The 19,670-nt window shown below is 42.6% G+C and overlaps 1 protein-coding gene across 3 annotated transcripts in view; it reads right to left on the bottom strand.

The window, feature by feature from the left end:
- The window catches only part of FBXO38 (F-box protein 38), a 64,423-nt gene that overhangs the window by 31,045 nt on the left and 13,708 nt on the right, over nucleotides 1-19,670 (bottom strand). For all 3 annotated transcript variants that reach the window (XM_075541788.1, XM_075541789.1, XM_075541790.1), the window contains exons 3-11: nucleotides 19,272-19,405; nucleotides 14,389-14,552; nucleotides 14,019-14,184; nucleotides 10,802-10,939; nucleotides 9,353-9,490; nucleotides 7,457-7,550; nucleotides 6,223-6,353; nucleotides 1,911-2,081; nucleotides 56-198 (exon numbers count right to left, since the gene is read on the bottom strand). In XM_075541788.1, coding sequence (XP_075397903.1) covers nucleotides 56-198; nucleotides 1,911-2,081; nucleotides 6,223-6,353; nucleotides 7,457-7,550; nucleotides 9,353-9,490; nucleotides 10,802-10,939; nucleotides 14,019-14,184; nucleotides 14,389-14,552; nucleotides 19,272-19,405 — 1,279 coding nt within the window. The remainder of the gene's footprint in view (nucleotides 1-55; nucleotides 199-1,910; nucleotides 2,082-6,222; nucleotides 6,354-7,456; nucleotides 7,551-9,352; nucleotides 9,491-10,801; nucleotides 10,940-14,018; nucleotides 14,185-14,388; nucleotides 14,553-19,271; nucleotides 19,406-19,670) is intronic.

Here is a 19,670-nt window from a genome sequence, read left to right as displayed (position 1 = left end):
GTTTCTTTGCTTTCTGGAATGACAACCCCCCAAAATTCTCTCAAATGTGACTTACCTTGGGTGGCTCCCGAAACATCTGGTCCAGTGAAATAAACTCCAGGCTGGGCAGCAATTCAATAAACTGGCCAAACGAGTCCAGCTTCAACGCATGGCAGCGCACTAGGTTGATGTCAACCAGTCGCGTCCACCTGGAGTGGTCTGTCGAAGAGAGGACATGGCTGGAGAGCGCTGAAACGACCCTTTCCCCGCGATGGATGGATGCTGCTGTAGGGCTCTCAGTCCATCCTTATCATTACGGAATCTTCCCCCTCATTTCACGCTCTGAGAAACTTAATAAATCTGAACTATGAGATCTTCATCCTTACTGAATTCCACTACGAAAACAAGGTGGTCCGGAAACCATTAATTGAAGTCCAATAGGCCCTAATTTAAATGTGCTCTGCCTCGCACCTATACAGTATTCAACAGTAAGACACTGGTTAGAGAGCATATATTCATTTAATAGACCATTTTGCAGCTATTTCAAAAGAATGAACCACGCTACTCATGTTTGTAGATTAGGACAACCTCTCTGAAACACACGTTGCATAAATCATTTTAAGATGCTATACATGTATAAGCAAACAGGAGGAAGGCCCTCAATGCGATGGACTGGCACAGAGGCTGCAACCATGGGCTCAGACAGCAATGACTGTGAGGAGGGCCCAGGACGGGGCACTGTTTCGTTCTGCTGTACATGAGGTCGCTATGGGTCAGAACCGACTCAACAGCACCTAACAACATAAACATATCGGCTGTAAGAGGTGCACAGTAATTTGTCCAGAGGAATATACAAGAAACTGTTGATGGTGTTACCTTTCAGAAGAGGAGGCTTTTCATTTTGTACCTTTCTGTACTGTTTGAAAGTTTTTATCAAGTGCATGTATTACTTTTTTTAAGTGTTAACAGGAGTTCTGAGTGGTGGGATAATAGGCCATGCTTTGTTTTCTTCTTTATACTCTTCTGTATTTAAGAAAACAAAGAAACCAAAAACCCAATAAATGTTATTTTTTAAAAGTGCCTGTTAAACCCTAAAGTTAATTATTTCCAATAACTTGGTGATTCAGATGGACCAGGGATAGAATTTTAATTCCTGGTGAATATGAGACTTGAGCCATTCTAACGCTTGGTCTCAGCAGAGTCCAGAGAGCCGGGGAGCAGCCGTGGAGTCCTACTCTGTAGGACAGACAGTACTCCTCGGCCACACACATGGAGCAGAGGCTAACTCTTCTTCGGGTGCCAAGGAGGGAGTTCTGGTTACACTGAATGGCATCATGAAAACTTCCGGCTCTGAATTTGTTTGAAGATTTATGTGCGTAGGTCTTTAAGAGCCTTTAAAACTACAAATAAATAGTATTACCTTCTCCAAAAGAAAAAGGAACTTCACCCTTGGAAGTCCCTCTTCTTCAGAGGGTGAGAGAAAGAATGGGGAAGGAAGGACTGGTTGATAGCCTAGGGTTTCAAACTAATGAAGCATTCCACACACACAAATATATATTATATTGCCTAAGTAAAGATTTTCAGTCTAGGCGCCTCCTTTGTGCTTTCAGATGGTTTGCCACTTGAAATCTAACTCAAGGAAAAAACCATAGACTGCTGGGAAACCATTTCTAGCTCTTTTTGTGACTCAAAATAAGCGCATTTAAAGATACAGCCTAGGTGGTGCAAAGATCTAAATACAGTTCACCGAGACACCGAATCTACTTCTAACCTAGTCATCAAAGCTTCCCAGAACTTGAGTAGATACAAGCCACATGAATGAGCAGCACTTCACACGAGGAGTGCAATCCCAACACCATACCCAGGAAACAGAAGCTTGTAGGCTATGTCATTGTCAACCCCAAATAGCCATGTTTCTAAGACTAGAGTACCTGAGATCCAATTGTATGGGTTATGTAGATGGGGGCAATTGTAGATTGCCAGATATTTGATACAGGAAAAAACCTCATTGACGGCCTTCATTCCTATGTCAGTGATGATACCAGGATTTTCCACCACATCCGCCAGGCCGTACTTCACCAGATCTGCATTTGCCATTCTGCCTGAAAAGAGAAATCAAGTTCCAAAAAGAAATTCTTAGGGGGCATATGAAGCATTGTTAATTTTTTTATCTTAGCATCTAGTGTTATTGTCGGTGATTATAATCTGTCCGCCAGCAGCATAATCTGTCCATCAGCAGCCTCAGATTTGGGTGTGGCTTTAAATTAGGGATTCTATAAGTATGACACTACTTCTTTTGCAAAATAAAAAATTTATTCAAAAGTCAAGGGTATAAGAGCCCCTAATAATTTTTTTTTTAAGTCGAGGAAAAGTGAATTGACTTGATGGCAGTGAGTCTGTAGTTTTGTTTTTATTTGGGGGTTGAAAGGCATGTGTAGTGAAGGGTACACTTTGGGAGTTCAGATTTTTATAGTCCATGGTAAAGGCCGGTACACATTTACCCATCCCTTGCAGGTTGACCTGTAACAAGTTCGTTTTTTCTCATACCACGGGGCTTTAGTTACGATGGTCTTTCATAGACTTGGGGACGAAGGGAAGCAAGTAATGAGCCTAGACCACAGCACTGAGACTCATACTTCACCTCTTGCCTTCTGGCATTTCTCCCATCTGCCTGTCCCTCATTCTTCAACACAGTCCAGTCTGCTTGGCAAACAAACAGAAAACAACGATGTGGTGAAGGGGCCCAGGACATTACTGAGCCTGTACACCTCTGGAACGGAGCATGCCTGGAACAATCTACTGCAAGCCTTTCCAAGTTCACTTTTCATACACGTCACACTCATGGAGTAGCCCTGATTCTGTTACTTCTCATCAGGTTCCACCTTAGTCCATCCTTTACAATTTCACGGAGTGATTTCTCTTTCCTTTCTTGGTTAGTTCCCAAGAGCTCATCTTTCCTCCCCTGTATGAATGGACTCTATGGTTTCCTGTGATCTCGCCTCACATGACAAATCTGTGTCTGGCACCCAGGCTCTGGAGAACACCACTGCGTTCCTGCACTCAGACCTTCCTGCGGGTCAGCACCTGAAGCAATGTAGGAGCCCGGGGGGAATCCTGGCTTACGCCCCCCCCCCACCCCCCGGGCTGCTCAAGGCAAGGTCAGCAGTTCCAGACGGCCTCTGAGAAAGATGCGGCTTTCTAGGACCATGGAGACTGGCAGCCTCGCAAACTCACCCGGCAGTTCCACTAAGTCCTAGACGGTCTCCGCAAGTCAGAATGGGTGCAAAGGCAGTGACTGCGTTTGCTTCTGTTCTATCTCTCTTCATGCCGAAAACACGTTCACTGCCATCAAGTCCATCCTGACTGCGAGCAGTCCTACAGAGCAGAGCAGAACTGCCCCGGGAGCTTCCAAGGCTTTCCAGGAGCAGAACCCCTCGCCTTTCTCCTGAGACTGGCTGGTAGGTTCGAACCACCAAACTTGTAGTCACAGCCCGACACGAAACCCCAATATGCAACCAGGGTTCCCTCAAGGATGGAGTAAAACGGCCCCTGTGCGGTTCTGAGACTTTTACATCTTTAAGCGAATAGAAAGCCTCTTGTTTCTCAGTGGAAAAGCTGGTGGTTTAAAGCTGCTGACCTTGCACACAGCAGCCCAGCATGTAATCCACCAGGCCATCAGGGCTCCTGTTCATTGACCCAAGGTCAAATGATTACTCATAGGTGAATCTCAATTCCCTCCTTCTCCAGAGCCCAACACTTAAAGCCTACACCAAACTGCTTCTGAAGTTGGTTTTACATCCCTGGTCACAGGAAGTTCTGAGATCCTAAGTCTATGCGGCCCACTAACTCCCCTTCCTGAGTACTTGTTTTGGGTTATTGATGTTTCTCACATATGTCATCCAAACCTGAATCCATCTCAGTTACTCTTGGAGAAGGGTCCCGTTTCTTAGATGCCTACTAGATAGCATACTGTTCAGTACATCCATTTCCCCAGTTGTGACACTATCACTCGTATTATAAATACTGAGGAAGATAGGGGAGAGCTAATATATCTATTTTGACAGATTCTTTGTAACAATTAGCAACAAATGTTATCAGAGATACTCTTACATCCTTGAGAGATGCTTCACACTCTGCAATACTGTGGTAGTTACATAATTTCATTTCAATTTGATAGAGAGAAGTGTAGGGGTGGAGTGTAACCTGTCAAACAGGTCCCAGTCTGACAGTACCCTTGTTGAGCATGGCCTTCTCATAAGGAGGTCCCTGAGAACCCTCCCCTCCATCCTCACCAGAATCTACTTTCTGCCTTCACCTCCCTGCCGTCGGGCCACTCTGAGGCTTGCCAGAGCCCTGTGATGCTTCCACCTCCACTGGATCCACAAGATTTGTACCCACCAGCCTGTGGTCTACCTGCATTCCTCATCATTGCATGTGGCTGCATGAGTCTCTAAAGGAGCTTGTGGACTAATATCAAACGTAACAGCTTGCGTTGGACTGAGCTGGGATGTTTTCCTGATCTCCCATTACTTCTTGATATAAAGCTCTTTCTTACACATATATGAGTGTCACTGGATTTGTTTCCCTAGTCAAACCAGCCTAACACAACTACTAAGTGAAAAATGCCTAAGAAGTGACTTCTCCTATCTCGCTAGAAAATCTGGCTAGAGGGGCCCACTGACATCTAGTCGAAAATAAAAATCCCAGGAAGTCCTGGGAGAAGCAAAGAAGGGGAAGCATGTGGGGAAAGCCTCATTCACAGAAATAGGTGAACTACAGTGACTATCAAGATTGGCTTATAACAAGGTCTGAGTTAAACACTACTAAATATCAGAGATATGAAAAAAATTACCATGTCTACTCATGAATAAGCCACCTTATTCAGCACATTTTAATGCAGTTTTTGTGGTAAAATTAGGCTGATATTCGGGTTGGCTTACACACGAGTAAAAACAGTATGTTGAGAGGCATAAGAAAATTGTAGTTATAAAGGTAAGATTTTTATGCTATTGAAAAAGGTGTGTTACCAGGAGAGAAATACAGCAGAGAAGTAGCTGAGAGAGAGGTGACTCAAAGGGCAATCCTTCGCAGGGACCTAGATGTGGCCCTACACAAACAAAAAAAAAAAAATGGCCCAGACTTCAGCTCTGGGAGAAGGAAAGCAAAAACCAAATCAAAGTACCACTTATACCAAGGTGATACAGCTGCCTGGTTACTACACCGGTACTACAGAGATGCGAGAACTGTCAGGGACCTCAAGCAAAACCGTGAAAGCTTAATTTCAAATGACCAATTTTATAGGAAATACTGTTATCAGTTTAGCATTTAAAAACTATTTTGGTGAAAAGTTGGTCCCCTTCTAAGCTATGAAAATTCAAACCATTCCTATAATAATTTGGCTAGAACATGATTTAATTAAAAAAATAATCCATCACCCTATTCATGAGACACAAATTATTGTTGTGACGTCTATGTTAGAAATTAAAAAGTTAGCAGTCATGGACTTCCCTGGCCAAAGCAATTATGCCTGCCTAAATTCTACAATGCAAATTATAGCCAGAGAACAAACTATCATCTGGTAGGGCAGTGATAGTTCAAGACAGACTAGTCGCAAAGTCTACGGGAAAGCAACAGATTCTTAGAAAACTGAAAACGCGGTGGTGGAAGAATTCCTTTTATGACTAATCCCACACGTAAACAATAATAATTTGAATAATGAATTGATCGCATTCATGCACAAAGGAATGAGTGTGTAGCTGTACATGCATTCTTGAAAATGCTGTCAACAAGCCTTGCCCGAGCATCTGTCACTAAAGGAATACCAACCATGAAACGCCCACCCGACGTGGAAAGTCCAGAAGCCCCAGTGGACTTACGCTGGAAATGAAGAGCACAGGCAAAGAACGGCGCCTCCTCTGAGAGGGCCGTCCGAAGTTTCGAGAAGAAAGCCTATCAAGTTCATCAAGTGAACCAAAATGGCATTCTGTGGGAAATGAAGCAAAATGGGAAAGACACATGGCAGGGGGACTATTGATGAAACCTCAAATGTGGGTTAGGGTACGCAGCTGGTGACGATGGGATCCCCGAGAGTTCTGACTGAGTGGCTTCTTTTCCAAGAAGGTGGGGAGGAAAGAGGTTCAGGTATCGCACATTCAGGAAAACAAGACATACCCTAAATTGGTCTCATTTTATCAAGTGAGTTTTTTCAGAGTGATTCTGGAATTAAAATGGCGCACGGCTTACTCTGTAGCAGAAACTCATCTACATATCCCAGATGAAGGGTTTCAAACTGGGGAAACTCCAACTCGGCCATCTTCAGGGCGGAAAAGACACCGTCTTTGGTTAGAGAGGGCTGGATCCGGACTTCATGTAACCTATGAACATAGAGAAAGCCGTCAGAAGCAAACCCAGGCAAACCCAATGTTTCCTCCGGTGGACTCCTAAGCACAGCAACCCTGTAAAGAGCTTTCAGAACTTCCTCATCTTTCGTTCTCAGAGCAGGTGGTGGGTAGGGAGCACCAACCACAGGAGCTTTTAATGTAAACCTCTGAAATGGCAGCACAGCTCTGAAATAGCACAGATGCCAACAACATTTCCGCTCGCCATTAAACAAACGTCAGCGCCGTTTCCTTTAGAGAAGTCTTTTGAAAAGTGTGGCTGCACTTGAAAGCACACACAGAAGCTACATTAAATAACCGTAGATTTCACGGTACGGATCTTACACTCTTTTCCAGTGCTTTCTCTCGTGAGGAAGAAAAGATGAAAATCTGAATCAGGAGTTATTCTTTAGCATTTGTTTTTTTTCTAATGCTAGGTTATTAATAAACAAAGAATATACAGTTCTAGAGTAGACACCAATACCTATTGGTAAATTATATAAGTACTACTTTGCTTTCTCTAATTGCATAGGAATATATAACCAAACATATTCTTAACCAACCTCTATTGGTAAAAAGGAGCAGTTCTGCTTCTGAACAAATTAGAATATAGTTAATTCAATTAAGCTCAGAAACTCAAGGGGCAATTCAGTTGGAATCAACTACATCCCACTGAGTAGTAGTAACAGAATTCTGAAAAACTAAGAGCATTATTAATATTGATGACAAACTAAAACAAATCAGAACATCATCAAAGACTAGAGACAAAGGCAGTAGACACATAAGCATCAATGACCACTTCTGTTGGACAATCAGGTACTTCCTGAATAGCTTACTGCTATTCTTTGATACCAGCCCACTCCCCACTTCCAGAGTTTGCTGCTCTGTGGTGTGGTTCATTCCTTCAGTCACCAGTAATGGCATGAAGACTACCACCAAGGGAGAGCCCACTGCTAGTTTAACAACTTTGTATTTTTAGTCTGAAAAAATTTCATGGTCAAAATTCACAAACATCACACACACAGATTCCCCCAAATTTTGTAAAACACTTTTTTCACCCGTGGCTGTAAGACAATGGACACAAAAAAGAAGAAACATACCTACGGGCAGCAGTGATTATGAGGTAACCAAGATCTACTTCAAGAGCATTTTTGCAAGCTCCCAAAACAATAGTGTGCAAATTTCTAAAACCACCTGTTTAAAGAGGGAAAAAGAAAACAAAGCCCTTTATTTCCTTTGACCCAAACACTTCTAGTAAAGTATTTCTGCATACTTTAACCAAACTAAACCACTATAATCAAGTCCAGTCTGACACTACGACCAAGGCCAACATGACTCGTAGTGATGCCAGACAGGGATTCTGAGATTGTAAACTTAAACAGGAATAGCCAGTCTATTGTTCTCTTGCAGAGCAGCTAGCGGGTTTGAACTGCCAACCTGGTGGTTAGCAGTTTGGATGATAGTTATTTTAAAAGGTTACAAACATTAGATGATGATTATTTTAAAAGTAAATCTATGTTTTACTTTGTTTTTTTCATTCAGTATGTCAGCATGAACTATATGTTAGCACATTCATATGCTAACGGAGATAACTTCCGTACTACTATCCTGACAATATCTGAAGAGAGCACCAAATGATTTAGGTTTTTAAGGGCTTTCAGAAGACCAGCACTACTCTAAATTCAACATGCTTTTATAACTCAAGCTTGCATACTAAAACAAGACAACAGATTATTGACTCAGAGGTCAACACGTTTGCATAACTTGTGTTATGCAAACATATTTAAATTACAAAGCACATAACTTGTGTTCAGCAAACATATTGAGATTACAAAGCCCATATTCTTTTGTGTCTTGCGTCTTTTAGGAAACATTTTGTTGGAGATCTGTTCTTGCTCCATGTGGCTGCGGTCAGTTATTCTCACTGCTGTGCAGCATCCACTGGGTGTGGCCGGGTTAATGGTCGATGCTGCGGCTGATGGGTAGTTAAGTTGTTTCCATTGGGGCCTTGTGTGAGCAGGCTCCTGTGAATAATCTTGAACTTACCTTCTGTTGAACTCATTCTGCTGAGTAAGCCAGGAGTGCAGCCACTGCGAGGTGGACAACAAACTCTAATAGACACTGATTGCCAGTGTTTCCTAAGTAGGTGTATGTCTACTTATTCACATTCTCACCTGAAGCGTCTGAAAGGCTTTGCCTCCCCAGATCCTGGATGCAATGTAGTCAAATATACACAAACCAGAACAATCAGGAAAGTACTTTGAAATATACTGTTTTCTCTTCATTGTATTTTAAAGCTATTGAATGATAATGTCCATTTGTTAGTGATGCTATTGTACGTGATGAATTTTCAGTCATATTTTGAAGGTAGATGGTAGATATTTAGTTTTCTCTACCTAGCTAAGCCACTCTGCATTCTACTGTAATGAGAAGACATTTGGGTCTTTGCTCAGCCTACAAATATCATAAAACATCTTCACTGCCAAAAGGCACAAGAAATTCCTGCAAACATTGCTCAAAATGATTCCATTTATACCAGGAGTCACTGTCAACTAAAGGAGCTCTGGTGGCACAGAGGGTTAAGTGGGGGAGTGAGCAGGAGGGTTGGTAACCAAAAGGGCTGCAATTCAAACTCAGCAGTTGCTCCACAGGAGAAAGAGACTGCCTTGTTCCTTAATGAGTTCTAATTTCAGAAACCCTAGGGAGGAGCTCTATCCTACAGGGAAGGACTATCCTACAGCACAGCGAGGGGTTTACTGTTAACATGGTAATCAGATAACAAAGGGGCACACTGAGGATTCATTATGAGAAGGTTTAACAGGCACACAAGGGAAATGATCCCATGCACATTGGTCACTCATTCTATATAAAAACTGCAATCACTTGACAGTACTTTAAAAGCAAAACAAATACTCTTAGGAAAAGCCAAATTTAAAGTCTGAAAGATTCTTTCCATTAATTTTTAAAACATTGAGTAACTAAAGAAAAATGAATACCTGATCTCCAGCTGTCTTCAACTACATGCTGGATAAGACCTCCCAGGAAAGGAACTCGAACCATTTCTAAATGTTCCAAGTTTCGGGCAGAGGCCAAGCCTGTCACTAAAGGGACATATTTCAAGGAATTTGTGGGTCCTAGAAAAGTAAGAGGAAAAACCCAATTGAACAATATAAACTGCCTCCGTGATCCATTTTCAAACCAGCAACCTAAAAATTCTCTGACTTAATATACACATCCATTTGTTGGTTCTCTGACCTATAATTCTCCTTTCAAATAACAGTATGTATTAGCCTGTTAATAGCTGTATATTTAAGCAGCCTAAGAATTTTTCTGTAAAACTGGAAAGTTATTTAGCTGTCTTTTTATTTTTTAAACTCCCTCAAGTCTTAAGTTTTAAGCTCAAAACTACTAAGGGGAAAAGTGACATAGAAAATTTAATCCTTAAGGCAATAAATATTAATCTTCAGTCAATAATTATTACACATGTAACCGGTGCTTTATTAGGTGCTATGGAAGATCATACAAGACAAGTTTGGCACAGCCGTATCAGACATCTTAAAACTTACACGAGGGAAGAACTACTACAAATTGTAATATGGGAGGAAAGGGCAGAACATAATCAAGAAAAGAGAGTAATATGTGCTATATGCCCTTGCCCCTGCCCACCCACAGAAAGGATGGTAAAGGAAGAAAGGAAAGAGAGAAAAGCTTAAAGAGGCCTGCCTTGAAGGACCCACCCAACAAAAGAGTTGCTATGAAGGCTATAGGGAGAAGAAAGTAACTGCCCCACACAAGCAATGATAGCGAGGTAGAAGCTGTATGAGGTCTAAGGCAGAGTTAATAGACACACCGGTTATGAATACAAAGTACACATGGGAAGGCGTGAGAAACAAGGGTAGCAAGATTGGGCCTGATTATTCTGGACTTTGAACGTTAAAACAGAGTAGTTCCACTTGAGGTTCTCAGGACAACAGGGATGTTGAAGGTTTTCGGAAGCAAGCGCTAACTAGGGTATATTTGTGGGGCAATTAGTTATATCTAGGAAGGATTAGCAACCAGAGGCAAAAGAAATAGTCAGAAAACTATTATAAAATTCCAAAAATAAAGTGCCAAAAAAGGGGATAAGAAACATTTCAAAATTGCCCTTGCTAGGTAACCATCATCACTCATGTTCTTCAAAATAAAAGGACAAATAGCACTCTATTAACAATATCACCTTATTTATAAATTACAAGGTAGGTCAAACACATAGTAAAAACAAAATTTCATTAAAAATGTAGTTAAGGATTTGCTTTACAATATTTCCAGAGTACAAGGGACTCCAAAAAGTTCATGAAAAAATTTCATTTGAATTTCATTTTGTCAGGAACTTTATGAAGTCCACGTGTGTGTGTGTGTGTGTGTGTGTGTGTGTGAATACAAAGTCATTTATTTCTCCACATTACCTGCACAGTTCCTCATGACAAAAGTTCGCAAGCTGATACAAAGAAAGTCTTTAAAGGGCTGTGGTTTAGTAAGTCGGACCCACTTCATATAAAGATGCCTTAGCATTGGGATGCAAGGGATTTCAGGAACATTCACTCCTACAACACATACAAAAAAGAACAAACATGGAAATCACGAAAATATTTTGTCTTTCTGTAAGTGCAAATATCTGTTTTTCAACCTGACCATGTACTACAAATGATCTCATTAAAGTCTATGAAGCTAAACTTATGGAGAACGTTGTAAAAGAACAATTTTAAAGACAATGTATTTAAAGATGGGAAAAGAAAGCAGGATGCTGAAAACATACGGTAACGAAGTGAAACCCAAACCTTCTTTTCTGCTACCCATGTGCTCTGCCCACCCAATGGGAAAACGGAACTTCTCAGCCCAGGGCAAGCTCCCCAACAAGCCAAACTTACTGCCATCAAGTAAATTCCAATTCACAGTGACCCTACGTGACTGAGAAGAACCATTCCTGGGGATTTCCAAGGCTATAAACCTTTAAGGGTGCTGAGAGTCTTACCTTTCTCCTGAGGAGCTGCTGGCCTCAAACTGCGGACCTTGTAATTGGTTAGCAGGCCACTGAGTAGCCCACAGCACCTTCACGGCTCCTTCAAAGCAGGCTAACTGATTTTAAGTACTGTGGGTTTTAGAAATTATCTAGAGACAGAGCTTGAAGCTGTTCTTTAAAAGATATGAAACTTACTAAGGATTTATGAAAGCCAGCCTGCCAGGCACAGAGTACATGAGAGACCTGAGCGCTTCACTTTCCTATTTCAGATCAATGCATGCATCTCAAGATCTGCTCCTGAGTGGTTGAGCACTCTAACAGGGCCACAAGGGCCCCGCCCTGTCTTTAAGACAGGGATGCAGAAGTCGAAGGGCTCAGCAAATGAGGCAAAGGAAGTTAATTCTTCAATGCTAAAAGGAAGGAGACGATCAGAAAAACTTACCCTGAATCTGTAGACTTTTACAAAAAAGTCCAGGAAGAGACACAAATATATGAGGGAAATCCAAGTACCCAGGGTGGTAATCACCTAACAAACAGGGGGTGGAAAACCAGTTCACTTCCCGGCCAGCAAATGTGACTACAGAATGCAACACTGGAATAGTTAATGATTGGTTCTCTAAAAGTTCAGTTTTTGAGACAATTCCTACCACGATCTGCAAGCATCACTCCTTGATCTGCCCTTCCAGAGTACGTTTAGTCTTAAACTACACACAGTGTATGGGAACAGATGGGAAATCCCACTGAGGCTGAGATCAAAGAAAGAAAAGTAAAGGATGTAAGGCACAAATTGAAACTCAGGTGCAGAATCCACAAAGCTTAGCACCACACGTGGATACAGGCAGTACTGATGAGGAAAGATAACAGGGATGAGAACAACACAGAGAAATACCCTATTTTCAATCCAGTTTGTCTGAAACCCATGCTATAAAAAAGACAAACAACCCGCCCGAAGCTCATCAATTTATTAAACATCTTTGTATCACCAGCACAACATAAACGTGAACTGCTGAATGAATCACATGGACTTATGCACTTCAACAATTTTATCGACGGCAATGAACTTTGATAAGCACCATGAGCTACAGTATATACCAACAAACAAACAAAAAACAAAACAAAACCTAGTCCCTTTATTACCTAAAAATCTAATTTCAGACAAGATGGTCAAGTCCCTAATCAGAGAAACTCCCTGAGATCTTGTAAATGAAGGATTGATTATCTTTCATCTTCTTCCACAAATATGTAAGTAGGTCTTATTTAAGAGTTAGTCTCCTTATCACCTCCGCTGTCCTCCACTTCAGAAATCTCTCATTTTTCAGGACTATCACCAGTACATAGGTTCATTTTTAAGATATAGCAGATACTCAATAGGTAACCAGCACACTCATAGGACCCCATGTAAAATAGAACAGAACATCACTGAGTCCTACGCCAACGTCACTGTTTCACAATGGCTGGGCTTCGGTCCACTGTTATAGCCACCAACGTCAATCCATCTCACTGAAGATCTTCCTCATTTTTGCATTTTCCTCTGGGAGTCTATGGTGTCTTCAGTACTTTCACCCAACACCGTAATTCAAAGTTATAGATTCTCCTTCAGTCTGCCCGACTCCCTGTGCAGGCTTTGCGCGTACAAAGGGCCATGATTTGAATCAGGAGCACCTTAAGTCCTTAGGGTGACACTTCACTGTTTAACACTTTAAGGGGGTCTTTTGCAGCAGATGTACCCTGCACATTGTTTGACTGAAGTGCAACTTCTACTGGGGTCAGTTGAAACCTCAGACAACTTCAGCCTTCCTCTTTTACCATGATGTGGTGCATTGGCCCCAAATTGTGAGAATTTGTGTGTTGATAACCAATGTGCACGAGGGCCGCAGCTGCACTTTCCCAGGATGCATTACCTGCGTCTCACACGTTGGTAACCACCCTTCCCCCAAGCTGGACGCCATGTTGTCGAGAAGCTTCGGCTTCTCAGATTCTTTGCTCAGCATTCAGGCTGAATGAGTATGATGAAAGGACATGGCCTTGACTGATGCACACTTCCTGTCTTAAACCATAGTATCCCTTGTTCTGTTAAAACGGTCACCTCGTCTATAGAGAAATTTGGCAGAAGCACAAAAAGTGATCTAGAACTACCATTCTTCCCAAATGTTATCCATTAAAATTTGTTGAAATCCACATAAACGAATGCCTTTGCAAACCAATAAATCACAGGTAAACATCTTTCTGCCATTCTCTGCTTTCAGCCAAGATCCATCTGACATCAGCAATGATATCCCTAGTTCTATGTTCTCTTCTGAATCCAGCTTAAGTTTCTGACAGTTCCCTATCTATGTACTGTTGCAACCATTTTTAAATTACCTTTAGCAAAATTTTGCAAGTGATATTAATGATACTGTTCCATAATGTCCGTGTTCTGTTGGAACATCTATTCTTATAAGGCACAAATAGGCATCCCTCCCAGTGGGCTGGCCAGGCGGTTGTCTTTCAAATACCCCGGCACAGACGAGTGAGTCCTTCAGTGAACTGTCATCTCAGTCTCAAAAGCACAGGGGAGCACTGACTATTCACAAAACCATTTCTAACATTTTCAGCACGCCCTTTCAGTCAACAGGCAGTTGCATTTCCAGGTGTCGGGAGAGACGCAAGAACTGTGTACTCACCTACTAAATGTAAAGTTTGAATTTTGGCTCCTATAGGAATTTTCAATTTATTTTCAGGAGGAATTGGAAATGCTCCATTCCGATTACGAAATTTCCCCAAAATATGAACATGTGGCATATACGTCCAAATTGATTCTACCAATTCCAAGTGCGAGGTCTCCACACCCTAGAAAAGAATGCCAGGGCACACAGAAGGTTAGCATCCCACGATTCTGTCCGGTAAGAGGCTCACTCAGGAAACGGGACATAAAGGAAAAGTCCGCTAAGCGTAAAAGGTGCACGTGAGTGAACAAGCTCCTTCTTCAATCAGTCTTTTGACTTATTATTGCCTTCATCAGAGGAGGGGACAATGTCCGCCAGGCACACTCACCACTACGTTTGGGCACGCCTGCAAAGCTTCTAGGACTCCTGGAATGCTGAAGGCCTCGTGGCCCCGCACCCTGCGCCTCTCAAGGTATCTTGGGTGAAGGCCATAAAGCTGTTCAACGTCTGGCATCTTCTTCAGCAGCGTGAGAAAACTGGAATCTGTGAAGCCTGAGAAGTTCAGAAGTATTAAGAGCCCAGTTTCTTTCTCTGTCCATCAGCATTAAGTCTACACTTATAATTTTTATCACATTAAAAAAGAAAATTATTGTCTTTTTAAATTCTCCTAAGGCCAAGACTATAGGTGAACAACTGGTTGAAGCTATATACATACATACATGCATACATATATATCCCTTAGCTAACAGAGAAAATGGTAGAAAGCCACTTATTCTTTGTTGGTATTTTACAGCGGGGGTTTAACTGGTTTTGTTTGTTTATTTGAAATCATTTTATTGGGGAATCTTACAGCTCTTATCACATCCATACATATACCCCTTTTACAAAACCCATCCGTACATATATTGGCATCATCTTTTGAAACATATTCATTCTACTTGAGCTCATTTTTCCTCCTCCCTCCCATAATCTGCCTCCTCCATGCCCACTTGAAAATTATAAAATAAAAATTCATGTCTTACACCGATTGTGGTCTCATTTAACTCACTTTCCTGCTGTCTGTCCCCTGGCATGGGGCCCTACGCTGATCACTGTGATCACTTGCTCCTTACCCCCCTCTCCCCCAACCCTTGCCCTCCTAGTACGACTGCTCCCCTTACTGGTTTTGAGGGTTTTATCTGTTCTGGATGCTCTGGTCTAGCCAGATTCGTAAGACAGAAGTGGGGTCGCCGTTGGGGGGAAATGCCACGGAAGCATTAAAAACCCAGAGAAAGGTGGTTTGTTTCATCGGTGCTATACTGGCTCTTCTCTTCCTTGCGACTGTTTTGACAGGGGTGTCCAATTGACTACTTGTAGTTAAAGGCACAGAATCTTGTTTGTAACTGAGAACACATTTTTGACCTGGCTGCCGCAGACTTGTTTAACTGGTGTGTGGGACGGGGCCACCCACCTGATCTAACACCAGCCTCCTGCACTCCCTAAATCAGTGGCTCTCAACCTTCCTAATGTCGCAACCTTTTAATACAGTTCCTCATGTTGTGGTCACCCCCAACCATAAAATTATTTTCATTGCTACCTCATAACTGTCATTTTGCTACTGTTACAAATTGGGCATTCCTTGTGAAAGGGGTTGTGACCCACAGGTTGAGAAGCATTGCCCTAAAGAGACTCTGTGCTCTGAGACACCTCAGCTGAAACAATCAGTGAGACAGGATCCTCACTCATGTTCATGAAGCTCACGGCTCTGACCGAATGCCTGTGTCAGACTAGGTTCTTGATTGTACTTGTTCTATTAATATTCTAATAAATAATTCTGTACCTTGTATTAACCATTGCCCCATGTAAAGGCGTGGCTAAGGTACGGCAGGTATGGCATGTGTACTAGGCATTAACTGAGGGAGGGTGCCAATGTGTAGTTCCTATTTGCCACTGCCGTTTCCACTGCCGGCTTGATAGATTAGTCAGCATGTTGTAACTGAGTGCCATGGACGCTACTTTTCCTTGCTATCGCTGCTGCTCCTCGGGCCATTTCAGACAATCCATTCTTTTAAAAGGTTGAGATGCAAGTGAACCAAGCGAGCACACCCATCCAGACGACCAGCGACAGAGCTGATAGGAAGCCAACTATCTGGGAGACCAGCTGTGCTCCACCGCAGGCCTCAGCAGGTGCAAACAGAGGGAGGAGCCTTCTGCCACAGCAGGAGCTTCTGGTTATTTACATAGGAAGACACATCTCAGACAGATAATAGCTTATCTATTCCAAGGGGATTTTTTTCCCCCTTTCCTCTTCCTTATTAATGGGGATGCCAGTCAGCTGCCTACCAACTGATAGCAAATGTAAATATTAACTCTAAGCCTCAAATGACTATTTTATAATATTAAAGATTTCAAATGTTGTTCTATTTGTGCAAGGATAGTTCAAGTGATACACTTATCGCAAAAAAATTGGAACATCTACTAAAGGATCAGGCGCCAAGGCCCTCCAAGAGCAGGTGAGACCAGGAAATAGGTGTTTGTGGCTCACCGGGAGATTGGACAGCTTACTAAAAATGTAAACAAGTGTCAGAAAACCCATGTGGGCATGGGGACATACAAATAAGGTGTACGAAGCCCTAACAAGGGCTTGCCGAGTACGGCCATCCTGTTAGATTTAAAAGGAAAGTCAGTTCCAGAGAAGAGGCCCAAGCTCAGTAACATCCTTGAAAAACAAATTAAAAAACGGGAGCAAAGCACATCCTTTGGATCTCCTTGACCCAGGAGAGAGAGGCGAGTAACACTGCGGAGAAGTGGCAGCCGCAGAAGTAGGTAACTATCGTCAGAGATCAAATAAGCTACAGGGGTGAGGGGGTGTCCACCTCCACAGATCTGAGAGCTTTCCCGCAAGAGGCTTCCTTATAGAGTGTGGCATACCTCTAGGCACTTACTACAGCAGTGGTTCTCAACCTGGGAGTTGAACGACCCTTTCACAGGGGTCGCCTGATTCATAACAGTAGCAAAATGACAGTTACAAAGTAGCCACGAAAATAATTTTATGGTTGGGGATCCACCACCACATGAGGAACTGTATTAAAGGGTCACGGCATTAGGAAGATTGAGAACCACTGACGTAGAAGAAATCAAGAAATTTCCAACACTTGCCTGAGCAGGGCAAAGACCAGGCCGGTACCCTAAGGAGCTGAAAGAATGGCTTACCCACAGGCACAGCCTGAAAAGATGTTCTGAATGAAGAACTGTATCCTGAGTTGTGTCTAATCCCGAATTGTAACTTGCAACTTCCTAAAGAAACCCTCTAACTTTGAATATGGTCTGTGACTTCTATGGGGCCATGGCAACAAATGACCAAAAGCCAGCAGAAACGCCAATAGAATGCATGGGAGGGATGGGAGGGGCTAGAATGGAATTATAATAGCAACGGGCTCTGGCTGGATGCTGGCTTTCATTCTCTTTCCTCCCATTGTGACGTGAGAGGAAGTCAAAGCCACCATCTACCTACACCCTGTGCTGCCATTTTCACCCATGGTCAATTATTTTCTCTAACACCCTTTGCTGACTGAGCCACTAAAGGTGCTACACATTTTATGTCTTCTCATTTATTCTCACAACCCAAGGAGAAAGGTATCGTCTCACTTACAAATGTGAAAGCTGAAGTTTGGGGAGAGTAAGAGATACTAAGGAGCCCAGTCAGAATCCGGAACCAAGTCTGCCCCTGCTAATGTCTAGTCTCTCGAGTAAGTGTGCTCATTCCAGGCTCGAGTCTATTATTCTTTGTATATTCCTTGGAGACAGGAAGCTTTGGGATGAAAGGTATTTATTAAATTTAAAAGAAGCCAGCAATGTGCAGGCAAATTCTTTTCTAATTTAAGATCAAAGCTGAGATGGCATCACCTGGGCACTGTGCTACGGTGTCTCCTGGTACCCTGTCTCTACAATCCCTGCTGGACTACCCTCTGTTTAAGCAAATCCAATGCTAAGGAGCAAGGGCGTCATCTTCACATTGCCTCATTTTTTTTGTTTTTTTCTGTCCACCTAGGAAAGGTCACCTCTGGAATTACCTGAATCCTTTTTTAAGTATGTGAAGACAATTGAACTTTGCCTTCCACCAGGATAAGTCCTAGGTTCTAGTCTGGGCAATGTTTTCAACAAGGAAGTATATAGATCATCATTACTTTCGTCAAATAATACTGAATAAAACTTTGATGATGCTCTTGGAAAGCACCATACACTGTACAATATTCCACTAGTCCAGTGATAATCCAGCCTTTCAGCTTTTTGCTTCTATTAAGCTCCCCCCACCCCCATCACATTTGCCAACTCTTCAGCTGGATGTGACAGAGACTGTTAAAAAGACAGATCGGTTTTAGAGTAACAGTTAACTAAAGGGCACGAATTAGTGGCCTGGTCTCCACTGAAAAGAAGCCTCAGCTGGCGTTATAGGTTTGTGCTCTGCTTAGCTAAATCCATCCACTTTCTTTTCCAATAGTCTCTACAAATGAGTTTGCTTTATAGTTAGGCTGCCATGAATTATTTGCCTGCAAGGTCACTGTCTTATTTATTTGCCAAACCCAGTACTGTCAAGTCAAAGGTAACTCAGTTGACCCTATAGGAGAAGGCTGAGGCTTGGAACCTCATGTGAGGTTTTCAATCTTAATGAAAATACTGTCATAACATTCTCCCGCAGAGCAGAGTGGTCGGTTAGCAGCCAAGTGCTCACCTGCTGTGTCAGTGAGGATCCCTATGGCTTAGTATACCAAACCCAAGACCACCAAGAGAATTCTGACTCACAGGGACCGTTTCATCTGCTCCAGGAGAGCCAACAGCAGGCCTCGTCAGAGGGGTTAAGAGAGGAAGGAAGGTCGCAGGAGCACACTTTCTGTCCCTGACTAGAGTAGCTTAACAAAAACGCGTAAGCATGGGTTTACGCAAAGGTCCTGTTGAGCATCACGAGAAATAATGACAGCGCACACTCTCATTCGCCAGAAAGCCTGTATCATACAACACGTGATTGACCTAACCTCAAGCAAAAGCACCACAGATGTTTTCCAAAAATCTATTTTTGGAACTGGCTGAAGTAATCACTTAAAGGAGTAAGAACTACAATAAGCAGACCATTAAATTAACAAATTCAGACAAAATGCACCTTTGAACTCTAATACTTCAAAATCCAATGCCCCCATTGACAGGATGACATTCAGTGCCTCTGATTGCTTGCTAGCATCACTATGAGCACTCTCCCATAGGGCTCCACTGCCCCTTGGAAGTGAATTCACTTACCACTTGGCATGTATTCCCACCACCGCCCTGCACAAAGATCCACAACTCGGACCACTCTCAGATAGAGGGTCACTGCTTCCTTTAGCTTTCGGGAGAGGCATTCCATGCACATGATATCCTGCAGAGGGAGGTACCTTTGAAAGAAAGAAATGAACATGTGCGTAAGAACTTCCTCTCAACCACAGGGTTACAGGAGAGTAAATAGGAAAGCGAATGCAAAGGGGGAGGGTCTCAATGCATTTCACAGTATGACTGCAGGAAAACAAAAGACCACAGAGACATGAACTTGGCCAACTGGAAGCCAGCAAGTATTTATTTTATTCAACTCATTCCACTAAAAAGAAACTCCCCCCTGCTTCCTCTCTATACCTCCACTTCCAAGAAAGCATTTTCTCCATT

The sequence above is a fragment of the Tenrec ecaudatus genome, chromosome 2, assembly GCF_050624435.1.
Source record: "Tenrec ecaudatus isolate mTenEca1 chromosome 2, mTenEca1.hap1, whole genome shotgun sequence".
NCBI lineage: Eukaryota > Metazoa > Chordata > Mammalia > Afrosoricida > Tenrecidae > Tenrec > Tenrec ecaudatus.
Note: the sequence above shows the minus strand (reverse complement) of the source record. Positions and strands in the feature narration are given on the sequence as shown.